Raw genomic sequence first — 15652 nt, forward strand, 5'->3', positions numbered from 1 at the left:
AATGAAGATACTGTTAAGCTTCATAGAACAGAAGTAAAATGAAAATAAGTAATTATTAACTCTACAAAGCCTCATAATTAATAAATGAAAATTAACTTTCATAAAAAGAAAACATAGTGTTCTACTGTGTATTTCTGGTGTTTTCCAGTATTTGGAAAATTCCACAAGGATATAACTTGGCCAGATATGGTGGCAATGTTTTGTCTTAGGTTATGTTTCCATTAATAAAAAAAAAACCTCACGTCTATTTATCATATAATGCATATATTTAACAAATATCAATCTAGTTTTACTTAAAATAAATTGTTTTGAAGGTCAAGAGTTAATATGTGGAAAAATCAAATTTAGAATAAATATAAAAAAGCTTGTACTTTAGTTTCAAATAAATTTATGACTATAATAAATACCTCGTCACTACTTGAAAAATAAAAACATTGATATTGTCATTCATTAATCATTATTACTAATAATGCCTTACCACAAAATCTTCCACTTTCTTTGATAGAAAAGACCAAAATGACATTTCTTGCTTCCCTGAAAGCTTGATTGAGCTTAGCCTCATTTTGTGGTGGTGTTGACCAAACACCTTTAGACTTGGATATCTGAATGTTCTCAGCATTGTTACTTTTCATTAGGAAGAACCTTGCATCTCGGAAGAGATAATTTACTTTTGTGATATAGTCATATTTCTTTTTGGACGAGCTTTCCTTCTGCTTCTTAGGAGCTGTAACAAAATTACAATATATCAGCAAAACCAAGAAAAATATGATGTAGTTAAATGTGTAATTCAATATAGACCAGATCCTAAATACTAATAAAAATGAACTGTTATCAACTTACGTTCTTCTACACTTTTTAATGACGTATCGGAAAGACTGTGCTTCCTCTTCCTCTCCTCTTTCTCCTCTTCCTGAGCTTCTTTTCCTCCTATAATAGATGGCATTGTTCAACAGTTAGAATATAAAAGTGTTTTGTGATTACAGGGGAAGATAAAATTTTCCTGGATACTGTACAGTTTGACCAGGGTTTCCTACTTTCAAAATTTAAAAATTACTTTTAGGTTTTCAATTAAATTTCCATCACTTGAAACAATATTCATTAAGAAAAATTTATTTCAGTCAATAATCACCCAGTAGAGTACATATTTTACGACTTGAAACAAAATGTGGAAATCTTGGTAAGATTTTGGCAAAATAAAGTCCCTTGTCTCACTAAACTATACATAGCAAGTACAGTAAGGTATCAATAAATTTTAAACCTCTTCAAATCATTATGAATCTGACTAGTAAAAAATTTTCCATGATGTCACATTGTTTTGTATTCATACTATTTCCGACTCATTAAAATTCATTATTGTCCTTTTATGAAAAGAAATTTCAAAGATTTGTGGTTATTCTATAATTCATATTATTTGTAAATTTATTACAAGTCGGACTAAGAAAAGCACCCTATAGCCCCTCAAGTGAGGTTTTATGTACAATGCAATTGGTATAACTATACAATAACTTTATTCCTCCCCTTGGATGAACCTTGTTAAAAGGATAACGTTCCTCTCCCTAGCCCACAAAAGGAGATTCTTTGCCGTCTCGTACAGAGATATCGAGTGAGTTACCCCCCTGCTTGGCAATGTAAGCCAATGCCGTCGTGTTGTCGGCATCGACTTGAACCACTTTGTTGGTGACTGATCCTTCGAAACTTTTGAGGGCTAAAAGAACTGCCAACAATTCCTTGTGATTTATAAGCAAGTTCTTTTGGTTCTCTGACCACAGTCCCGAAACTTCCAACTTGTTTAGGGTTGCTCCCCACCCTGAGTCCGAGGCGTCGGAGCATAACACAAGGTCTGGGCTCTTTTGCGTTAGGTCGAGACCTTCCTGGAACTTGTTCGGTTCGTCCCACCACCGAAGGCAGTCTTTGATGGAGTTCGTAATTGGAATAGACAGTCTCTAGGTCTTTCTCCTTGTTCCAATGGCTGTTGAGATGGAACTGGAGAGGACGAAAGTTCAGTCTTCCTCGGGGAACAAATTGTTCTGAGGAGGAGAGGGTTCCTACTAGACTCATCCACATCCTTGCTGAACACATATTCTTGCTTACAAAAGATTGGAGTTTCAACCTGGCTTGCTCCATCCTTAAAGGAGATGGTAGACCCCAAAGACGCCACAGACTCTTGCAAACTTGTAGATGGAGCGTCCACTCTGTCGGTAGGATCTGACCTCTTCTGCTGAGGCTGTCTGCCATTACGTTTTTCTCCCCTTGGATGAACCTTGTTAAAAGGATAACGTTCCTCTCCCTAGCCCACAAAAGGAGATTCTTTGCCGTCTCGTACAGAGATATCGAGTGAGTTCCCCCCTGCTTGGCAATGTAAGCCAATGCCGTCGTGTTGTCGGCATCGACTTGAACCACTTTGTTGGTGACTGATCCTTCGAAACTTTTTAGGGCTAAAAGAACTGCCAACAATTCCTTGTGATTTATATGCAAGTTCTTTTGGTTCTCTGACCACAGTCCCGAAACTTCCAACTTGTTTAGGGTTGCTCCCCACCCTGAGTCCGAGGCGTCGGAGCATAACACAAGGTCTGGGCTCTTTTGCGTTAGGTCGAGACCTTCCTGGAACTTGTTCGGTTCGTCCCACCACCGAAGGCAGTCTTTGATGGAGTTCGTAATTGGAATAGACAGTCTCTAGGTCTTTCTCCTTGTTCCAATGGCTGTTGAGATGGAACTGGAGAGGACGAAAGTTCAGTCTTCCTCGGGGAACAAATTGTTCTGAGGAGGAGAGGGTTCCTACTAGACTCATCCACATCCTTGCTGAACACAAATTCTTGCTTAGAAAAGATTGGAGTTTCAACTTGGCTTGCTCCATCCTTAAAGGAGATGGAAATGCCTGAAAAATCTGACTCCGAATCGTCATTCCCAAATAAAGAATCTCTTGAGATGGAATCAAGAGAGACTTTTCCTTGTTGACAAGGAGACCCAGTTCTTTTGTAAGGTTCAATGTTGTCTGAAGATCCTTCAGGCAGTGATCGTATGAGTGAGTTCTGAGAAGCCAGTCGTCGAGATACAAGGAGGCTCTGATGCCCCTTGAGTGGAGAATTTTTGCTACTTTTAGTATGAGCTTCGTAAAGACCTGTGGGGCTGTGCTGAGGCCAAAGCATAGGGCTCGAAATTGGAAAACTAGTCCCTTGAAAACGAATCTTAAAAAAGGCCTGAAGCTCGCATGGATTGGGATGTGGAAGCAGGCGTCCTGGAGGTAAGAGACCATCCAGTCGCCTTTCCTTACTGCAGCTAGAACTGATTTCGAAGTCTCCATTGAGAACTTCGTCTTCTGGATGAACTTGCAGCGCACTCACGTCCAGGACTGGACGCCATCCCCCCGAGTTCTTGGGTACCAGGAACAGGCGGTTGTAAAAGCCTGGTGAACATATATCCTGTACTTTTTCTATGGCCCCCTTTTCCAACATAAAAGACACTTGGATAGTCAGAGCTTGTCTCTTTGCCTCCTCTCTGTATCTAGGAGAGAGATCCACAGGAGCTAAGACCAAAGGAGGATTCCTTTGAAAGGGGATCTTGTAACCCTCCTTCAAGATCTGTATAGACCATTGATCTGCTCCTCTCTTCTCCCACGCTTACCAGAAGTTGAGTAGTCTGGCTCCTACTGCATGAAGGCGAAAGCAGTAGACTCTGCTTCGCCCTGCTCTGAAGCCTCTCCTCTCATTCCTTCTAGCGTCAGGTCTGGAGCTATCCCTGCTGGAAGATCTCCCTCGAAAGGGCTGGGAAAACTTGGGTAAAGAAGTTTCTTCCTTAGGTTTGCGACTGGTAAATGAGGGTGGAAGAGCTTTTCTGGCTGTCTTAGAGATCAGATCTTGAGTAGCCTTTTGAGCCAAGGCTGACGATATCTCCTTAATTAGTTATTGTGGGAACAACAAGGGAGAAAGAGGCGCATACAACAGCTCGGATTTCTGGAAGGGAGTAACCCCCAGAGAAAGAAACGAGCATAACTGATCCCTTTTCTTTAGGATGCCTGCAGAAAAGAGCGCTGCTAATTCGTTGGATCCATCCCGCAAAGCCTTGTCCATACAGGACATTAAATGGACTAGGGCAGAGGTATCCCCCTCTTTAAAAGTAGCGAATTTTTTACCCAAAGCTCCAAGAGTCCAGTCCAAGAAGTTAAAAACTTTGAAGGCTCTAAATATGCCCTTGAGCAGGTGGTCCATCTCCGATGTAGACCAGAAGATCTTGGTCTTCCTCATGGCCGACCGACGAGGAGCGTCTAAGAGGCTTGAGAAATCTCCCTGGGCAGAGGCAGGTATCGCCAAGCCGAGAACTTTTCCTGTTTCGTACCAGATACTAGACCTGGAGGCCAGTCTAGCTGGAGGAAAAGCAAAAGCTGCTTTCCCTAAGGCTTTCTAAGACTGCATCCAGTCACCCATCAGTTTTAGAGCCCTCTAAATGATCGTGATAAAACCATCTTGGTAAAGCGAGCCTTCTTAGAAGCCTTCCCAAGAGTAAACTCAAGACGGTGGCGAACGGGGAGCCACTGGCACAAAGAAGTCTGAGAATTCCTCAGTAAAAACTTTCATAAGTTTTTTCAAGTCGGTAGAATGATGAAAAGAAAGAGTCCTCGTCTTCTGACACTTCCTCAAACTCCACAGGAGAAAGCTGACCTTCAACGTCCTTCTCTGGTAAAGTTCCATCGGGAGTAACAGTATTGAGAGCAGTATCCTTCTCGAAAATATCCTGAGTTCTGACAGCAACAGAAACAGGATCATTGCGAATAATATCAAGCGGGCATGATACTTGCGGCTCAGCCAAACGCTCGCGATCAACGCGATCGGAACTAATGAGGTCCTGAACTTGAACTGCGTTAGTGTCATCTTGGAAAGAGTGAGCCTCATCATCATCATCAAGACTAACTTCTGAAGCGTCTGAAATATGGTAAGAGGTAGGGCATTCAAGATTGTATCCTGAAAGGCGCTTGCCGTCGCTTTCTGACAAGCGTTCAGCCCTGCGAAACCGCTTGCCGCTCAACGACCTGTTCGGCTGTTTGCCGCTCGGAAACACGTCGAGGAGGACGTTCCATAAGGTAACTTGAAGAGCGGAAGGCGTCCTGAAATCTAGGACGTTCGACAGCCTGTTTCGCAGGATGTTTGGCAGCCTGTTTCGAAGGACGTTCGACAGCCTGTTTCGTAGGACGAACGGCAGCCTGCTTCCCAGGACGTTCGGCAGCCTGTTTCGAAGGATGTTCGACAACCTGTTTGACAGGGCGTTCAACATCTCTCTTTGAAGGACGTTCGGGCACACGATCTGACCGAAGGATGTCTTTGCGCTTGTAAGGGCGTTCTGTGCCTCGTAATAAAGCGCGATCGACATTAGGGCTGTCAACTGCGGACTTAGGTGATCGTTCAGGATCACGTCCTAAAGGACGTTCAAGGAAGCTAGCAGGAAGCTTAGAGCCTCGACAATGAGGACGTTCGACATCATGAACCGCCGTGCGCTTAAGGCTACGTTCGCGAACACGTCCTAAAGGAAGTTTCAAAACGTGCTGAGCAGCTTGCTCGCTGTCTCGATCCTGACAATAACTGTCACGTGTCAGCTTGAGGTTTGTCGCTTCGTTGATAGTTCTGCATGAACGACGAGAGCCTGCTTTGCATCTCTTGTAGCATGACAAAATTAGGATCTGAACGTTGTGATCTCGGTGATGACACCACAACATTCTCCTCATCGCTCAAGGGTACAGAGTGCCTGGAAGGTGAAAACCAGTCCGAAGGCTGCGTGGGCGCCTGGATTGAGGTTAAGCCTGGTCCTGACTGCATAGTAGGATCCTTTGTACCGCCCAACGTCCTATAAGGGCGTTTAGTCGGAGAACTTTCAAACGACTCTGGCGTATCCCGATGACTACAACCAGGCCGCGAACTAGCAGGACGTTGATTGGCCTTATCAAAGGTCCTCTTAAGAGGTCTGGAAGCAAGCTTCCAACCTCTTTTAGCCAAGGCGTCATCCGAAGACGACGAGAAACACTTAACCTCACCTTTCCATTGGTGAGGGTGAACGTCCTGGGAAGCACCCACAGGTACGTTCGAGGGGACGTCTGCTCGTGTTTTAAAGCCTCTCGTCTCCTTTTGCCGTTCGACATTCCTTCTCCCAGGGGTTGGGGAGCTTGGAAGAGATCTAGGACTAGGAGGACGACAGACGCGAGCAGGCGCACCCTCCACTGCACTTTTCGCACTTTTGCCCTTCAACTGCTTGACGTCGGACATCAGCTGGGTTCTGTCCGCCGCAAGAGATTCCACTTTAGCGCCCAGCGCTAGAATCGCAACCAACATATCTTTGAGCGACGGCTCATTAGCAGTTACAGTAGCGGGATCAGGATCTACCACTACAGGGGAAGGAATAGGGTTAGTGACATGGGAAGAAGAAAAATCTTTAGAAGAACGGGAAGAACTTCGTCTCAACCCATCCCTTTTGAGTTTACGCCTATACCTGTCAAACTCAATCCATTCATGCTCTGATAATAGAACACACTCATCACAGCAATCCCCCAAATCACATTCTTTACCTCTGCAAGCAACACAGAGAATGGGGATCAAGAGAAGATTTTGCCATTCGGGTCTTACACCCACTACTCACACATACCCTAAAAGTTATGGGGGGGGTGGCCATTTTGAAAAATTTAAAGAGAAATCAGACAAGCAAGGGTCAAAAATGTTCTAAATCCAATCGAATTAAAGAATATCCAAAAGCGAGATAAAAAACAAGCGGGAGTTAACAGCCAAAGTTTTGTACTTCACCAAAATAAGATCAAAATTGACGAACAAAATATCCACGTGTCGCCACTAGCGACGGCAGGGAATATATGAGGGTTCCTGGAATGGTTCCCAGGTACCTCGCTAGGGCGCAGGGTTGGTACACCTGGCTATCTAATCGGCGATTAGAATTTTGAATTTTGAATTTTCTGCCGTGACGTCAGGGACGTAAGCTATATATATAACTACCGGATAAGTCTTATGTTTAAAAATGAAAATTTAGTCAGTACAACTTCTTTTTTGTCTGCATCTTCTCCCACTTTATGTGGGGTTGATGTTTCTGGCCAGCATTCTCCATCTACCTCTGTCCCACACTTCATCACAGGTTAATCCCTTTTTTCGAAGGTCATCCTTGATACAGACCACCCACCTTCGCCTTGGTCTCCCTCTCCTCTTTCCCTGTACCTCTATTTCCATCACTCTCCTCCCAATATACTGTTTATCTCTTCGCATGACATAACCATACCATCTCAGTCTACTTTCTTAGTCAGTACAACTTCTACCTTTTAAAAATCCTTATTGTTCATCTCTCAGCTTTTCAGTAATCTTTCTTTCTATGCTCTTTAGAATAAGCATACTATATATTTTCATGACAACTGAATGTAAGTGTGATGCCTCTGTAATCATTACAATCATTAAGATTTTTTTTTACCACTTTCAAACACTCATAGCATTCACTCATCAGGTTTTGCCTATTCACGGCACATTCTACAAAATAATCTTCTAGGTATCCTGGGAATCACTTAATTTTTGGCCAATATCACCTCATCGTATCCAGGGGCTTTCCATCTCTTGAGTTTTTTAATGATAACTTCGACTTCAAACACACTGAATTCATACATGGGCACATCAAGGTCTTCCTCAGCTTCAGGAATATCAATTAAATTATTCCCTTCTCAACTTCTGTTCATGACCTCACTTAGGTGTTCCATCCGTTTCCTTTCTTCATCTTCTGTTGTTATAGAAGATCCATCTCTCTTTCTGCTGGGTGTAAAAGCTTCTTCTCCATTGCCCCCGTGGAGATCTCATTAATAATTCTGTCCTTATCACAAAAAAATATCTGAAACCTTTTTCTTCCATTTCCTATTAAGGTAAGGGGATAAGTAATATGTCCTTATAATAACCACAAAAAATCCAAATCCTACTTCTTCCAATTTTTTATTTTTCTGAAGGGAGAAGTAACATGTCCTTATCATCACAATAAAAAACTGGAATGTTTAAATTCATTTTCTATCTAGCTGAAGTAAATGGTAATATGTCCTTATCTCACCACAAAAAATATGAAACCTTTTTCTCCCAGTTTATATTTTTCTGAAGGGAAAGAGCATACCACCTCTAAAAATCTGGAAACTTTTCTTCCTTTTTCCATTTTAGTGACAGTAGAGGTAGTACAGTAGGGTCCCGAATTATGCGAGAATTTGGTCGATTAATGACCTCGTGTAAATGGAAAATCGCGAATTTCGAAACACAACTAACAGAAATAATTCCATTGTGGCCATGGCAACCAGCAATTTGCCTATTCAAATGTGTTTACTACCCATTTCCAATACTTTCTTTGTACTATACTGTATTTCTTTATAATATCAAATTGTTTTTGTAAATAAATAAAACATTTAATATACTTTAAAGTTCTAATAACTTGAAAAATGGTTAAAATTACAACCAGGATAGGTGTAAACACCATATATTTCCCGTTATAACACAACCCAAAATACAGACAAATTTTAATGTTTGTCATATCTATTGTATAATACAACTGGTGAATAGCAAAACCATCACTCTATAGACTAGCTTGTTGTATGATTGAAAATCCAGAATTATCAAAATAAAGGCGATTTTATATCATGCGTTTCCTAAACACGCTAAAAAGCACAATAGAAAAACGACAACCAATGTTTTTTTTACGTTTTATCTCTGATCACAACGAAGAAACAGACGCATTTATACATCTGTTTTTGAATTGACAGCAATTTTACCAAGTATAGATTATATGTTGAATTTGTTATTACCAATGTTCTAATTATTTTTTATTAGAACTTTCAAATAAATGAAATGAATGCCATTTATGAAATGTTTTTCTTTATGATGCCGCCTGAAACGGAACCCTTCCATTTGTTTACGCTCCATCTTCGATCATAATAAACAAACGAATGCATTAAACACACATGATCTAAGTCATAACTAATGATATTACAAACATTTAGTAAACATTATGTTATTACAAATATTTTACTTACCGTATCCATATAAATTCCTAAATTCGTAGCAAAGCTGGAAATTTTTTTTTCCTTATGCGTTTAATCCACAATAGCAAACTGCCGCTAATGACAGAGTGATAACTTACGATAATTCTAAACTGTTACGAAAGATAATTGTCCTTTCCATATCCAAAATACTTTTCCTAACTTCAGTTATAAGTCAACTTGTACCCACCTCAATTATGGATCCATATGCAAAAAAGGTAAAAGAAAAAAGTACTAGGCCTATTTTTAAAGTCACCGAACAATTAGGTTACCGCTATAACGTTCGATGTGAGAGAGAGAGAGAGAGAGAGAGAGAGAGAGAGAGAGAGAGAGAGAGAGAGAGAGAGAGAGAGATGGTTTTAAAGTACTAAACAATAAATATGATAGGTTATAACACATGGGTGTTTATGTAATATTAACTGTATAGATGGTTTGAATAAGTTAAGAAATGGTGTAAACAATTCTTTGTTATTGTATTCGCGCGGAAGCTAGACATCAGCTGATGTGATCACAGCCAAAAGTAAAACAAAAATAAGTTAGCAATACTCGATTTTTAAAACACACCCGAAATTTAACAACATAAGTACATACATGTTTTATTATAGCGCAATTGACATTTAAAGAGTAAAAATTTTCTGGAATAGAATGGTGTTTCCTAAAAAATAGTGGTTTGCGGACGAAATCGGTTACCGTATTTTAAGCTATGATTGAAATGGATGTATACACGGTATAATTTTTTCGTTTTGTATTTAATTGACACTTCAAGAAAACCGATTTTGGTTTCTTCATCTATTTGTAAGTATTGTATAACGAGAGAGAGAGAGAGAGAGAGAGAGAGAGAGAGAGAGAGAGAGAGATTATGACGCAGAAGGTTACAGACCTAGAACAGGGGAGGATGAAGGTGGGGGGAGTGATGAGATAGGCTGGGTGGACTCGCAGGGGAGACGGTAGGAGACGGGGGAAGGGGGGATTTGGTTGCCAGTGGCTAAAAATAGATTCTGAAAGACGGTAAAGGGAAAAACGAATCCCATCGAATAAACAGAATAAGGAAAGGGAATAAGATCTAGAGGAATAATAGATATAATGGAATGAAAATGACTAGATGGTGTTAGTTGTGATAAGAATAATTTATATATTTGAAATAAGAGTGTCTGAGGAGGTATAGAAGGAATTCGTGATAAATATAGAGGAATATCAAAGGATACAGTTAGTTTGCATTAAAGGGTTTGTTATCGTTTATCGGCAGTGAATAGCCTAAACTTCGGTAACGAGTCGTCAATATTTTGTCATATTTTAAACAGTATACATTTGATTTGCAAACATTGGTTTTGTAGAGTAGACGGTAAAATAAAATCTAGAGAGAGAGAGAGAGAGAGAGGGGGATTTCTGCCATCAAATCCCCCCCCCTCTCTCTCTCTCTCTCTCTCTCTCTAGATTTTATTTTACCGTCTACTCTACAAAACCAATGTTTGCAAATCAAATGTATACTGTTTAAAATATGACAAAATATTGACGACTCCTTACCGAAGTTTAGGCTATTCACTGCCGATAAACGAACCCAGTTTACTCGTGAAAACCTTGAACGCCCAGAGGGAAAAATAAGGCTTTTAAATATACTGTACTAAACAAAAATAATGCTTTAATATACCATCATTAACACTACCATTACAATTATCGTAAGGTTGGAGAAAGATAAAGATTGCCGAGAACGTAACCACATTTCTGTTTACATTTTGTCAGCTGGACTCGCACAGTTAACAGTTGATTTCATTGTTGATGTGGAATTTTATCCTTAAATAGGCTATTCATTATGAAATTATGTTAATGAAATGTAATGTTGATATTGTTTTGTAACATTTATTATAAATCACCGTATTTAGGGCTACCAATATACTTAAAAAGACAATAGATTTGATACATTTTGTAGTGCTTGACTCACGAACTTTGAACAGCCTCACAGATACAGAAAATTTATTTTTGAAAAATAGCGATCGCGGAAAAGGGGAATCGTGTAATTCGAACACGCTTAATTCGGGACCCTACTGTATGCCCTCATCATCACAGCAACAAAAATCTGCAACTTTTTTCTTCTATTTTCTATTTTGTTGAAGGGAGATTTTATATGACCTTATCACCACAAAATAAACTGGAGCCTTTTCCTTTCAAGTTTTATTTTGTTGATAAAAAATATGTTTCCTTATCATCAACAAAACAGATCTAGAGAATGGTATTATATCCTCATCATCACCAATGAAGCGACTAAATTGTGTGCTCCCTACGTTTCCTCATGACTGAATTTAAGGCATTTAATCATAAGGGTAGGACAGAGAGCCTATTCTGCACTGAGGTGCACCTAGGGAAAATCCATCAATAAAAGTAAAAATATGTTGGACAACAAGATTAATAAAAAACCTGAAACAGAGTTAAAGCTAATGCCTTCAAAGTAGAAGCGACTACAATTTATTGGTAAATGGTGGAACATCATTCTTAAGAGATTGCAAAGAATTTGCCAATTGAACATGAATACAAAAAAAAAATAATTGAAGAAACCAGATACCCTGGTGGGATGTAACAGACAGTATAACAAGTAACCTGTAGGCTTTTAGAACCTTGCTATGGCCTATTGCCCATCATACTCAACTCCTAAGATACTACTGCTAGAAATATTGGGTCCTTTGCCTGGTCAGGCAGTACTATATTGGAGCACTCTCTATGGTTACAACTCATTTTTCCTTTACCTACACATACACGAAATAGCCTAGCCTATTCTTTCCACATTCTCCTGTCCTCATACACCAGACAACACTAAGATTACCAAACAATTCTGTTTTTCTCAAGGGGTACTGCTGCAATGCAATTGTTCAGTGGCTACTTTCCTCTTGGTAAGGGTAGAAGAGACACTCTAGCTATTGAAAGCAGCTCTTCTAGAAGGACAGTCCAAAATCAAACCATTGTTTTCTAATCTTGAGCAGTACCATAGCCTCTGTACCATGGTGTTCTACTTTCTAAGGGGTAGAGTTCCATTGCTTGAGGGTACTTTCAGGCACACATCTGTCTTATTTCTCTTCCTCTTTTTTTTTAAGTTTTTATAGTTTATATATGAAAAATCTATTTAAATGGTATTACTGTTCTTGAAACATTTTATTTTGATTGTTTATTACTTCCCTTGTAGTTTATTTCCATATGTCCTCTCCTCACTGAGCTATTTTTTCCCATTGGAGCCCTTGGGCTTATAGCATCCTGCTTTTTCAACTAGGGTTGTTGCTTAGTTAGTAATAATAAAAATACATCACTAGAAACCATTCAAGGGAGACTGAAAAACTTAAGTTCTACCTATAAAAAAAGCCACATAAGGTTTAGTTGTGGCACCATCTCGCTTTACTGTTTCTAGTACAGTATTTGCATACCTCTCTCTTCAAAACAGGAACATCTTCTCAAATACTGACCATTACAAGGAAGTCTTTTATGCATATGACTAGACAATCATCAAGGTAGAGGAGCTACACCCAGTAATGCAAGCTTTTAGGTTGCACACTTTAGCCTGAGATGATTGGGGAGCTTTTGCCAAAGCTTAGCAAATGTGAATCAAGTGTAACTATCATGATATATACCTAGAATGAAAATGTTCTGATAAAAAAATGCACTTACCCGAGGACTCTCTTGAAATGGAAGATGCTCTGGATGCTTCACTCATAGATGGTTCATCATCTGTAAACTGATGGTCAGATGATGCTTCAGAGCGTGTGTCAAATTCCATGTCTCCATCTTCTCCCATTTTATCACCGTCTTCTGTGAAGTCACAAAGATAAAAAACATTTGCTTTTGTTAATATGCATAACATCACATGTTAAGTAAAGATTAAAGGTTTACACAGTTCTAAATACAGTAAAGTATTTTGAAGACAGTTAATATGAGTGTAAAATGACTGAAACAATGTGATTTCTAGAAACCTGTGAGTGAAAACAGAAATCTTAAATATTCCCACCATATAATAAAGTCAGATAAGATGCCAGCTCTTATGGAATATTACGTGAATCCCAAAATGCCTATCAATTTTAAATCTTCAATAAAAACAACAAAATTTACCATTCCCCTCTTCTTATTTACCTTCATTAGCATTTCCTTCTTGGACTTCATCTTCTATATCAGAAAGATCTTCCAAAGTCGCTATATCAGCAGCATTATCCAAGATAATGGTGTCAGCTACTTCCCAGAGAGACAGAAAGAGAAAGGGAAAGAGTGAGTGACAGACATGAATATACTGTACAAAATAATTAAATTTACAAAAAAATTAAGGATAAAATTCATATGGCTTTTTCAATCTAGAAAGAAAACAACACCTTTCATCCAATGTGTAAATTTCACCTGAAAATAAATTTTAGTAATATTCTATTGAGATTTTTTAAGGTAACAGGCAGCAATCACCACCTTAAATTGAATTAAGATTTATAAAGGTAACGGGCAACAGTCACCATCTATAACCCTTAAAAAATAAAGATTATGATATCAAAAACCAATTATCAAGACATGACTACCTGCAATGATTGAGTTCAAATATAATCATACTTACAAACTCATAGTACAGCTTTGTTAAATCAAAACCTATCACAAACACAGACAGTACATTACCCCTCAAATGCTTCTCTTTCATGCAAAAAGCCATATGAATTTTTCCACATGACCAGAATACGGATAGCTGTATATGTCTGTCTGCATGACTCCCCCCACAGCTCACTCATCTCTTTTCCTTCCTTCATTCAAACATTTCCCACAGAAAAAAAAACTAATAAAAAAAAAATTGCAAATCCCACAACAATCAAATAACATCCCATAAGATATCTAGGGTTAAATTATGAATATTCAAATTTGGACTAATGCATTCATTTTTCTGGCATGTAAAGTAATCAAAATTCATACAACTACAATGCAAAACAAAAATCTTTTAAATAATTTGTATACAAACCTGAGTCATTTAAAATTGGTATACTCTGACAAGTAAGCTGGTACGGCCAATGAAGAATCACCGAATATCTGGCAACCAACATGGCATGCCCTATTTGCTCGTGTGTTGGGTTGACAGGCTCTGGTTTGAAGCGGAGAACCTACTCTATCTCCAGCAGTACTGACGTTCAGACATCCGTTGTGGCCCTTTGAAGTTTTCATTGCCTTTGTTAATTGTTTTCAGTCGTTTTTCAGAATGAGTACGAAGCAAACTGTGATAAGGAATTGTCCTGATGAGGAAGGGCTGCTATGCGCCTTTCATGAGTCATGTAGAAGTAATCCTCATCCTGTGTATCAACGTGAAGAGGACATCTATGCTCCTCAGAGACCCCTTGTGCTATTTGTAGGGAGTGGTCATCCTTCCAATGGGAGAAATTTTCATGGAAGGAAGATATCGACATAAACGTGATTGTTCTCCTTCAACTGCTTCAGTGTTGAAGGAGTAGTAGTCCAGATCTCATACTCTTGACTCTGGAAATTCCCCTGACTGAGCCTTTATAGTTGGGTCTGTCGCCATGCTACCTGACAATGGATTGTGGTATGTATTTCTCCAGGTTCATCCTGAAGATGAAGATTCCTTTGCCCTGCAGTGAGGTAGGAAATCCTACATTAGAGGTTGATCACAACCTCTCGTCTTCAGTTGTTGAGCGTGCTCCAACTAATGTTCGCCACATGACGGCCAAGACCCGTAATGATGCGCCATCGCTTTTGCCAACTTTCAGTGCTCTGGCCTTTTACGATCAGCTCTTTATTTCTAACCTGGGTTTTCAAATCAAGTTATCATTCTATAAGATGGGGTTTACATCTTGAGGTTTTTGGAGCATTTTCCAGAGCAATCTCACTTGCACACATACCTGATTGTACACTAGAGTGCCAACAATCCCTGAGAGGCCTTCATCATTAATCTTGCCTGACTCCTTACCATTGCTTTTCTTGACTTTCTTGACATCCTACACTTCTCAGCCTCGTGCAACGAAGTCTAGCCTTCCATTTACACCATAACGGCTACTAGTTCATGATAGCCGAGTCATGTCAATTAAATCTTCTACGACAATGTCTTTAAAAGTGGTCCGTCAGGTGAGGAATAGCCACAGAGTTCAACATCTTAATTTTCTAACCAGGCCAGAGTGCTAGCATGGTAGCATGGCGGTTCATCAACAACAACGAAGAGCAAGAGTTAGTGAGGCTCGTCTGTCTTCGTACAATTTAAGGGAGTGTAAGACATGTCTGCCATACTACAGGTTAAGACGTATGTCCAACAATTCACTTTAGGGGGCGCCCCACGGTCCCTCACGATGCGCACCTTCGTACTGCAGGGGTGGATTATACAGTTTCTCCTAAGGTCTCCTGTGCTCCTCCACTTGTTATTGGAGGGTGACGAGGTGTTGCAGGTTAGGCGCAGAACTCACCTCCTAGATCAACTCCTAACAGAAGCGGAAACAACCCAGTTCCAACGAATATGAACATAGTTACCCCTCAAGCCTTTACAGCATATAGAAAAAAGAGAAGTCCTGAACCTTTCTCTCCATTTCCTAGGGCAATTCCTCAGGATCATCCCTCGAGACGGACTAGGCCCATTATATCTTGTATTCCCCTCGATTTCATCAGTTTCTA

The 15652-nt window shown here is 39.7% G+C and overlaps 1 protein-coding gene across 2 annotated transcripts in view; it reads right to left on the bottom strand.

Moving 5' to 3' along the window:
- Ythdc1 (YTH domain containing 1) overlaps positions 1 to 15652 on the bottom strand; it is a 305795-nt gene that overhangs the window by 218352 nt on the left and 71791 nt on the right. Inside the window, exons 4-7 of one of the 2 annotated variants that reach the window (XM_068382575.1) lie at positions 13145 to 13240; positions 12686 to 12826; positions 841 to 927; positions 479 to 724 (exon numbers count right to left, since the gene is read on the bottom strand). In XM_068382575.1, coding sequence (XP_068238676.1) covers positions 479 to 724; positions 841 to 927; positions 12686 to 12826; positions 13145 to 13240 — 570 coding nt within the window. The remainder of the gene's footprint in view (positions 1 to 478; positions 725 to 840; positions 928 to 12685; positions 12827 to 13144; positions 13241 to 15652) is intronic. The other variant, XM_068382583.1, reaches the window with a different exon arrangement.

This window comes from Palaemon carinicauda, chromosome 1, assembly GCF_036898095.1.
Source record: "Palaemon carinicauda isolate YSFRI2023 chromosome 1, ASM3689809v2, whole genome shotgun sequence".
NCBI classification, from domain to species: domain Eukaryota; kingdom Metazoa; phylum Arthropoda; class Malacostraca; order Decapoda; family Palaemonidae; genus Palaemon; species Palaemon carinicauda.